This window comes from Salminus brasiliensis, chromosome 14 (genome assembly GCF_030463535.1).
Source record: "Salminus brasiliensis chromosome 14, fSalBra1.hap2, whole genome shotgun sequence".
NCBI lineage: Eukaryota > Metazoa > Chordata > Actinopteri > Characiformes > Bryconidae > Salminus > Salminus brasiliensis.
In genome coordinates, this window is record NC_132891.1 from 5828190 (window position 1) to 5838743 (window position 10554).

At 41.0% G+C, this 10554-nt stretch overlaps 1 protein-coding gene across 1 annotated transcript; it reads left to right on the plus strand.

Annotated features, from left to right (window-relative positions):
- Positions 1-1862: 1862 nt before the first annotated feature.
- Positions 1863-8510, plus strand: nr4a1 (nuclear receptor subfamily 4, group A, member 1). Its single transcript, XM_072696441.1, has 7 exons — positions 1863-1949; positions 4051-4832; positions 4927-5056; positions 5183-5340; positions 5501-5703; positions 6161-6339; positions 6798-8510. Exons 2-7 carry the CDS (start codon positions 4053-4055, stop codon positions 7046-7048), a joined length of 1701 nt encoding a protein of 566 aa, XP_072552542.1. The 5' UTR covers positions 1863-1949; positions 4051-4052; the 3' UTR covers positions 7049-8510.
- The last annotated feature ends 2044 nt before the right edge of the window (positions 8511-10554 follow it).

Consider the following 10554-nt stretch of genomic DNA (forward strand, 5'->3'; position numbering starts at 1 on the left):
TCGAGCTCAAAGGAAAGCTGTGGTTTCCAGACAAGCGAGACATGCTGAGATGATGCAAGTGCTTCTTTAGTTCATTTCCTGTTGTAGATGTACTGCATGTTTCAGCATGTCAGGTGCAAGGAGATCCCCTCCCCCAACATTTCATTCAGGCAGCTCAAATGACAAAATCAAAATCATAAAAAAGACGCAAATGTGGAATATATATATACATAATATTACTATAATGAAATCTGAAATATTACATGTATATCTTTATTGTATATGTATCCTAATTATCTCCTACATTGCACATTAAACTGCACATTTCATTCCTACATTTCTATTTGTTTTCATATGGTATGTGTATATAATTTAATTACTTACATGAAAAAGTGTATAAATACATATATACATACGTTTTTCATGTAAATAATTAAATGATATAGACATATATACACATACATATAAATCACCTCACAAATAAATAAATAAATCAAATCACATCCCCCGCAATAGTTAATATATATGAATATTGTACATTATTGTATATTATATATGTGAATAATCTACACACACATATCTATATCATTTAATTATTTACACACACTCACACACACACACACATATATATATGAGTGTGTGTGTGTGTGTGTGTGTGTGTGTGTGTGTGTTTCAGTGCCAGGTATACACACACAAATACCCCAACATACACCACATTCAGTATGATGTATTCAATATCCATATACACATTAACATACATCTTACATACACTATTGTACTGATCCAAATATATAAGCTATTATTCAAGCTATTATATATATATATATACATTAAATATATACCCCCCACATGTAATGCAATTAAGAGTCATTTGCAATAACCTGTAAATAATATTGCTATTGATTTTTTAAATTCTTATTTATATTGTGTATATAGTGTAAATTATATATGATGTATGTATGTTAATTATATATATATATATATATATGTGTGTGTGTGTGTGTGTGTGTGTGTGTGTGTGTGTGTTTAATAATTCAATATATATAATATATTTAATTATATTATATATGTATATGTATGTTTATATATCTATATATTTATAGTATATATATAAATATATATGTGTATGTATTTATTTATTTTTTTTGTAGATTTGATCATTCAGTCCAGTAAAAATGTGCATATCACACAAATACCACAACAAACACCATCCAATCAGAGCGGCTGAAATATAGACCTGTATTAACACTTTCCAGTTTTTCTTTAATTCATTTTTCAGTTCATTATTCTGCTTATTTCTGGTAGTAAACTTCATGTCTGAGTGGAATCGGTCAGTGATCAATGACGTTAAGTCTATTTAAAAGCAACCTCAGATTGTTTTAAATTTCCCAAAATAAAGCAAGTGCTCTTGCTTAAAGGGATTTTACACGTTTTCGAGAGTGTTTCCTCTTCATTTCCTCGTCATTACATCCTTACACCACGTCTTCCTCCTTTTTTTTCACTATTTTTAACCAAATTCAACGAGCTTCAGCTAAATTTAGAGCCGCGCGCGCTCGGATTGGCTTTTGTATGCGTGTGTGTGTGTGTGTGTGTGTGTGTGTGTGAGTGAGAGAGGGAGAGAGAGAGACAGAGAGAGTGTGAGTGTGAGTGTGTGTGTTGTTTTTTTTTTTTTTTGCGTCAATGGAATCCCGTGCGTGCGTCATCGCTGCGTGACGCAAAGCTCCACGATTGGTCGGCGCGAGCGGAAAGATTCTCCAAATGGTGACTCCCCCCAGCCACGGGAAGGACGCGCCTCTGACGTCACGGGACAAGTAAGGACGATATGTAGAAAAAAAAAAAGAAAAGAGAAAAGAAAAAGAGGAGCAGCGAGAAACGTGAGAGAGAGAGTGAGCGAGACCGGGCGCGAGCGAGGTCGCCGGACTGTAGATGGTTGATCCATAGACGGACATCCCGCACGAGCTGATGATCAGGTCGGTGACTGTTTACTGTGATAGCTACGCCGTCCGTTACTGCTTTCACGCGCTGTCTTTCAGCAGCTTCAGTGGCTCAGTACTGTCACACTGATGACATAATGACTGAGCTGGAGATACGAGGAGCTCGAAACGCGCTGCAAAACTTAAAGTACTTAGCTGTAATGTCGTAGAGAGAGACAGAGGGACTTTATTTAGCCTTTTAACTTGTTTTAGTCTGAAATTAAATCATAAAAAGTGACAGATTAGGAGTAAAAACGCTGCCAACGATGCCATATAATAACACATTCAACAACAGTGCAATTTTTAGTACATTTAGCATGGATCAGATACTAAAACTAAGCTTGTTGGGCTCGTTTTTGTCTGTTTTTGACCTAAAATAAAAAAGCCAAAGTGCCAAAGTTAGTGGTGACCCAATGCAAATCAGTAGAAACGCTATTAGCAACAAAGCAGAATGATATTAATGAGAAAATGCAATGGATAAATGTTCATAACAAGCAATAAATGCAGATCCCTTTCATTATAATAATAATAATTATTATTATTATAATTATTATTATTATTATTACTTCAAATTGAACGTCATCCAGCGAGACCGTAGCGCGAGCCTGCTCCTAACGCGTTAAAGGACTGACCCTGGACGCTACTTCAGCCCCCAGATTTCTTCCAAACAGGCTGATATGACAGTGCAGCTGGTCAGCACTGAACGCTGAAGTGTGCTGTGAGACTGTGTGCTGTGCCCGAGCGCTGCAACAGGTGGCTCGAGGCGCGCACCCGCAGGTCTGCCTGGCTCGAGCCGTAGTGCTGTGCGGGGTCGAATGGCTTCGTTGCGTCGTTCGCTGGTTCTTGCAGGAGGTAGAGGCTGCAGCAGATGCATTGGTGTGTTTTTTGTTGTTGTTGTTGTTGTTGTTGTTGTTTTGACTGTTTGTAAATACGAATGCAATGAAAAATAAGTTAAGCAACGTCTTTAGTCAATATATATATATATATGTATTGTTATATACGTTTTCATTTCTGCTCAGGAACTGAATCTGCATGGCTACCAGTTGCTTAGCTGTTATTGCTTCTGCTGAGGCATTTTTTTACGTATTAAGTTCGAAAGCCTCGTGCTTAAGTTTAGAGCACTCCACCCACTTCTTGTCTGCTGCTCTACAGTAGAGGGCGCTGTTTTGGTAGGTAATGCGCGTTGGTTGGCATAGCTGGTGTCGAGCACTTGTCATTGTCTGTAAGACTGACTGAGGTTTGCAGGGAACCCTGAGTGTTTCTCCCTTACCTTACTTTTGGTCTATATATAGTCTAATAATACGTTCACCCTCCGCAGATTTCAGCTTCACCAGTTAACATCCTCCAAAGCACAGCATGCTGCAGCATTAGGCTGTAAGACTTTTACAGTCTCCATTATGCAGAAGTGAACCCCGGCTATGAGAAGTGTGAATCAGCTGAAGAAGTCTGTCTGATTCAGTCTGATAGTTGCTCTCCAGCCAGCTCCTATTTGAACTTCTTGCAATCTCATTCATGACCTCTCGAGCTCGGGTGCATGTCTGAAAGTCAACTCTGAACTGTTCATCTAAAGTTATGCAGACTCATAAGAGTGGTATAAATAGGCCCCGCTCTGGAAGCCTACTTTCCAGGCTTTCTCAGAAACTCTTCTACTCTGAACTGGTTGGAAGACGGACTTCGTCTCCCGCAGTGATGAGGAAATCAGCCATTTCCCAGGGTACTTGAGGTTGAAATGTTTAAAATGACTTGAAGATTGCCGTGATTGCAGCTGATGCTTGCTTTGAAAGGGTTTTCTTGACCCAGTAAGTCAGGGATGCCCTTTAAAATGCATACCAGGAGCAATGCTACCAAAGAACTGGGTCCAGCTTTATTTGGACAGCCTGCTGTAGATGATCTGAGACAAATAAGCAAACTATCTGGTGAAACTTTGTGGTTTCTCTGGTTGAATCTCTGAATCTATGGTTCAGATTAGGAATTTCAAGGTTAAGGTTAAGGTTTTGGAAAAAGGTTCAAAGATAGACAAGCATCTACAAAGCATCTTCAGGGGCCTAGCCAAATCATTTTGCGACACTAAAACAACTGTTGTGGTTCTGCTCCACAGAAATGACCTGTGTTCAAAGTCAGCATGGAGTTCAGTCCTATGAGAGCACCCTCCTCAAACCAGACTTTCTGAACCCCGACTTCACCTCCAGGTTGGCCATGGACATGAATGACCAGCGAGAGCAGTTTTCCCAGCCCCCCTCCCTGCCAGCCATCACCTCTCTGGTTGGAGGCTATGGAAGCGAGTATGATTCCTACTCCTGTCAGATCACCACCCCTACTGCCTCAACCTGTCCTGGTGCCACCTCAGGACAGGACACCTTCAAGGTGGACGACGTCTCACTTTACGGCTGCTACCCCGGCACGTTTACCTTTAGTTATATGGATGATGTGCTGCATACCTCAGGTGGCTCAAACTGCTTTGGCAGCCCAGCCTCGGCCCCATCACCCTCAACTCCTGGATATCAGCCTGGACCTGCCTGGGATGGAGTCTTCGGGCCCTGCTCTCCCGATCCAGGCTGCTGGGGCTCAGAGAAGACGCCTCTCCACCAGAACCCTTCCTTTTTCACTTTTGGGCCCATAACAGGGGGTGACCTGTCTCCTCTGGGGCAGCTGCATCCTCAGCTCTCTGACCAGGACCCCTTCTCTCACAGCCCGCAGAACAGCTTCAGTCCCCTCGGGCTGGATCACAGCAAGGACAGCTCAGCCTTGGTGGACAGTCAGGTTTCCCCCAAAGCCAAGAGTCCAACTGGAAATGAAGGGTGCTGTGCGGTGTGTGGGGACAACGCCTCCTGCCAGCACTATGGAGTTCGCACCTGTGAGGGCTGCAAGGGCTTCTTTAAGGTGAGCGCAGAGTGTAATTGAATGTCCGTTGGGTGTGATTGAATGTCCCTTTGTTGGCCACGTTGAATTAAAAGTGCATTTGCTTGTGTTTTAGCGTACGGTACAGAAAAACGCCAAGTACGTGTGTCTGGCCAACAAAGACTGCCCGGTGGACAAACGGCGGCGGAACAGGTGCCAGTTCTGCCGGTTTCAGAAGTGCCTGGCAGTAGGGATGGTGAAGGAAGGTGAGAAAGCCCTTATTACCGCATTACCTCCCACATAAAACTTGTAAAAGTTACTTTAAATAAAATAATTATTGCTGAATTAATACAGTATTAAACTAAGCCTTTTCTTTTCTTGGGCCTCCTCAGTTGTAAGAACAGACAGCCTGAAGGGCAGAAGGGGACGTCTTCCCTCCAAGCCAAAACCAGTCCAAGAATCAGCATCGGTTCCCACTCCTGTGAACATCATTGCCTCACTTGTGACCGCTCATTTGGACTCAAACCCAGAAAAACTGGACTATTCAAAGGTTAGTTGTAAATGGGGTGCACTGATATGGGACTTGTGGGCCAGTGCGGATATTCGAATATTTCTCATGTACATATCTGTTGATTTTAAAACATAAACATACGTTACTTGAAGAAGAAACCGAAGCCCTTGCTGATCACATGTTTGTGTGTCCTGTTCAGTATCAGGAAACAGTGGCTAGCCTGTCTGAAAAGGAGAGCGCTAGTGACATCCAGCTGTTCTATGATCTGCTGACGGGATCTATGAGCGTGATCAGAAAGTGGGCTGAGAGTATTCCAGGATTCACTGCCTTCTGTAAGGAGGACCAAGAGTTGCTCTTGGAATCAGCCTTTGTTGAGCTCTTCATTTTACGGCTGGCTTACAGGTACGGTCTTGTGATTTTTCTGATTAAATATGAATGTATTAGACATAAATATAGATATGAAATTTAATGATAAATTGGGAATATACTGTGGGAGGCAGTATTGGAGGAAATATGCTGCTTGACAGAACAGAATATTCAGACTTACATTGTGTAGCACATGCTTTCATAGGTCTTGAGTACTTTTTAGAGGATTTGTACTTTGTACCCAATATTATTGATATTGAATAATTTTCAAGTTCTTATTTATATGATTTGAACCTTCAAACTACAAAATATCAAGAGATGGACCAAGATTAGTAGACTCTTATTGGTATTGCATGGTGTTCTTTCCAAGTTGGGGGAATCAGACTCCAGTATCATAGGTAGAGTTAGAGCAGTTATGTTATCCAGCTAACTTGTATCTTACAGCTTTGCTGCTTCAACATCTAACAGCCTCCTTTCCTCATGTTCCTCTAAGATCAAACCCAGAGACAAATGAACTGATCTTCTGCAAAGGGGTGGTTCTTCACCGCATGCAGTGTGTGCGAGGATTTGGTGACTGGCTTGACTCCATCATGGAATTCTCCCAGAATTTACATCGCATGAACTTTGATGTGGCTTCATTCTCCTGTCTGGCCACACTAGTCATAATAACAGGTGAGTTTCACACTTCTGTTGTGCAAGAACATGGGCATCAGTGAGGTCCGGGTGTTGGATGATCATCACCCCACCTCATTTCCAACTCCCCAACTTATCCCAGAAGTATTAGGTTGACCACCAACCATCCATCATTCCAGAGAACACAGTTCTTCCACTGCTCCACAGCTCAATGCTGGGAGGCTCTACACCCCTCTAGCCCACGTCTGGCATTAGACATGGTGCCAATAGGCTCAAGATTATCTGGTCCTATTCTATTGGCAGTACTTCTCTACAGGCACTAGACATGCTGTGTGCATTAGTGTGCATTTGCAACATCTATGCGACTTAAGCTGTAGCTGATTGCATTAATTAAATAATTAAACAATAAGAGGTGTCCACAAACATTTGGACATATAGTTGTACTTTGATGTGCAGCATTTTATGAGCTCTAAAATGCTGAATTCCTTCTCTTGCAGATCGCCATGGGCTGAAAGAACCCAAGCGAGTGGAGGACTTCCAAAACAGCCTAATCCCATTTCTCAAAGACCACGTTGCTGCCTTAGAAGCAGCTCCACCCAACTACCTGTCGCGGCTGCTGGGGAAACTGCCTGAGCTCAGAACTCTGTGCACTCAAGGCCTTCAGCGCATCTTCTACCTTAAACTAGAAGACCTCGTCCCACCTCCTCCCATTGTGGACAAGATCTTCATGGATATCTTGCCTTTCTGAAAGTGGTTGGGATGAGGTCATGCACCAGGACGGCTGATGCGACAGCTTGACGAAAGACCTGGTCTCCACGTGAAGCACAGCAATACTTTGGGAGCACCTGAAGGCTTCTTGTTGATTCATGGAGATGCCTGCTATTCTCTGCTATTTTCTTTATTTTTTTTGGAATGAATTTAATGAATAATGGTGGCACACCACTGCCACCTTCTCACCAGAGGACACTGATCTGCTCATAAGGAACTCAACATAAAGAGTGCAATGATCTTCTCGGAACCCCCTGGAAGCTCTTACAGCAGGAGCGGCATTGTGAATTGCCCCTATAATTCGACAATTCGCTGTGTTTTATTGCAAACTTTTGGACTGACTTTTACATACTGTAAACCATGGAGAGCATCTTTGTGCTGTCACAGTATGCAGCGTCTAAGCAGCTTACGCAGGAGAGGAATCATAATCGCATCTTTATGCTTACACAGTATTACGGCTTTGTATATTCCAGGTACGTGAGCAAACACGTTTCAGACGTCCAGAGAAAACCAACGGTGCTTAAAAACACACCTGTGGCTTATTTGAAGCTGAAGAGGCTACGGACCAAAATGAACATTGTTTACTTGGATGTGCATAATTACAAAACAAAAGCCTTAACTATCCTTAAATTAACCCAATGCCTTGGAGATGAACCTGCTAAAGTGACTTCAACGATTCATTTTCAACTGCAGTATTGCACTGGCTTGCAGAAGGGAGGTGAACCTGACTGCGGGCTTTCCATCCTCCACCGGGCATTTGGTGGCCCTCCTGGCAGAAAGGGCTGCTGTTCAGAAATTGGTATTCTCTCCTGATTAGATAGATTCTCCTTCTAGAAGTTGATTCTTACGGTTAAAAATGCAGTGGCTTCGGCATTCGGACATCTGTAAGTGTAGTGCTCTGCAGTAAAAGTGTAAAAGGCGTTATGATGGCGACTATACATTTCCATCGAATAGCTTCTGAAGGCATCTGGCGAACGTTGGCGACAGTGCAGCTACTTTACAGGCACCCAGTGCAGCCTCTTATAAGCATCTTACAAGAAGTCTCTGAGTGTTACCACTGACTGATGAATTTGTTCAACGTGCCAGACTTTAGAGTATGCATATTTGTATGTACTGTATGTATAGAGATTGCTAAGATAGTCTATATATTTTGTCTTCAGAAAAAGTTGAAGAAAAATAATAAGAAGAAGAAAAGCTTTGGGCATTATGGTGTTTTTTGATATTTTTGATATTCTTAGATATTGTTTATCTTTCATAACAGATGTTCTTCAGCATTATCCTTTAAAAAAAAAGTCATGAACAGTCAGATTCATGTATTTCGGCCTTTACCCCATGCACAAAATTAAAGACAACTCACATGTAAGTGTCTGTTTGTTCTCTGAGGTATGACAAGACGGGAGCCAACAGCTCTGCTTGAAGATGTCTGATCAAATAAAAAATAAAACCCAAACATTCTTGACTCGAGACTTGTTCTGTTTCTGCCTGTGGTTCCTCACGTACAGCTTGAGCAATGGTGGCTTCATCCAATTACTTCTTCTGCTTTCTTTTGTTCGAGAGACACAATGACACTTTTATCCCAGTGAAAGGATTAGCACTTACTGCAGTCGTACCTTCAGTCCTGAAGACACCCATGCTAAAACCAAGGATATACTGTGGGATTCGCTTGCTCTTCTTTTGATTCCTATAAAGGTCTTTGAGGTCTGTAAAGGGTTGTTAGAGACTTTCTGACTTTTTGTCCATGTTTATTCATAGTCTTACTTCAGTCCAGTAAAATCATGGCGCCTTTACAAGCTTTAGACACTTGTCATAACTCTGTAATTTGATACATTGAAAGAAAACACATCTTAGCCAGTTAAATCATCTCATATATCATCTAAATACATTAAATGTATACATTAAGATTGCTGTAAAAATAATATAGGATGAACTTTTATTAAACCAATTGTTATTCGGCAAGTAAATTAGTTTATCTCAGGAAATAACATTTAAAAAAAAGATTATATATAATCTTATATGATTGATGATTATATATATATATAATTTTGGTTTTTGAAGAAATAACTTAAAATGTAATAAATAATTTAGATTTTTTTACATAATATAAGTTTGCTGTTTTTAAGTACTTACAGATCATTTTGATTTTTAAAAGAAAAATATAATAATTTAACTTAAAATAATACTAAAATAATAAAAATAATAATTATTTTTTGTCTTAAATAACAGATAATTTTGTACTATAATAATACTTGAAACAAGCTAAATTATATAGAATGTTTCAGTAGATGCAGTTGCTTTAACCAAGTAAAGCTTGATAATAAAAAATAGTAGATAGTAAAAATTGAGAAATTCTCCATTCTAGAGAAACTTGCTTAGTCAGTCATCTGTTAAAATATAAAAAATATAAAAATAATATCTATAAAAGCTTCATGACATATTATCCTACAAATTGGTTACATATATGTTGCCTGATAAATCATTCCACATACGTTTCATGTTTTCTGAATGGCGCTGTTCTGAAAAATACTGAAATGAAAACCTACTTTTTGACCCCTATAGTTACTGTGGTGCTGTCGTGACTCCTGATGAGTTTAGGGCGGCACATTTCTCTTTAACGCATCATTGCCAACCAAACCACTCTGGTTCAATTTAACTTCTGAATCAGGTTGGGATTATGAACAATCAGTGGAGTTTTCCATTCAGCTGATTTTAATAATCAAATAATAATTCTAAATGTGATGTTTTCTGACGACTGGATCTGCAAAGTGTGTGAGCAAGTTGCTGGGAAGATGATCTGCAGCCTGCAGCAGCCCTTCCCTCCCCCATCCTGTGTCCGTAAGTGAGGAACACTCCTCTTATCAAGTTTCACCCAGCTGATTTCATCACCAGGTTGTAAGACTGGCTTTGACTTTGAGGCACAGGGGCTCCAAGCATGTTACACACCTTCTAATGAGGGGGAAATCATGAACCAAGAACCACGGAGGCCTCTCCGGTCACACGTTCAGTTTCAACCAGCTCAGATTAGCTGACGGGCCTTTTTTTTTAAACAAACCCACAGGGTGGCTTCAAACAAGCAGATTGCTTCCAGCGACCGACCCAGTCACGCTATGCAGCTTGGTGTCGCATGTCCCCTCAGGAACATGAAATTCTGTGGCCTAATTTTGGGCCAGTGTAATTTGCACCCATGACACCACACCTGATGAGGGTGGCCTGTGCCTGTCACACATGTCCTGAATGTCATCTATAAAGGAACTGCAGTCTTCACGGTGTGCATTTAGTACAGGGCAGGGGCTTTGGGGGTTCAGGGAGGACCCCCTAATGTCACAGGGGAATTAGGGCTTATAACTGGTTATGCAAAACACTTTGCCAATCTAGGTTTCATTATCTGAGCCTGAGTGTTGGCTACAATGTTAGGGAGGAAATTGCTGTTTTTTTATAATAGTGCAGCTCTTCAATGCTATAAACCATTCAGATTCTATTCTATTCTGC

Coding starts and splice junctions, on each gene's coding strand:
- nr4a1 (XM_072696441.1), top strand. CDS start 4,053: ATGACCTGTGTTCAAAGTCAGCATGGAGTTCAGTCCTATGAGAGCACC. Junction 5,057..5,182: donor AGTAGGGATGGTGAAGGAAG/GTGAGAAAGCCC, acceptor GGGCCTCCTCAG/TTGTAAGAACAGACAGCCTG. Junction 5,704..6,160: donor ATTTTACGGCTGGCTTACAG/GTACGGTCTTGT, acceptor TGTTCCTCTAAG/ATCAAACCCAGAGACAAATG.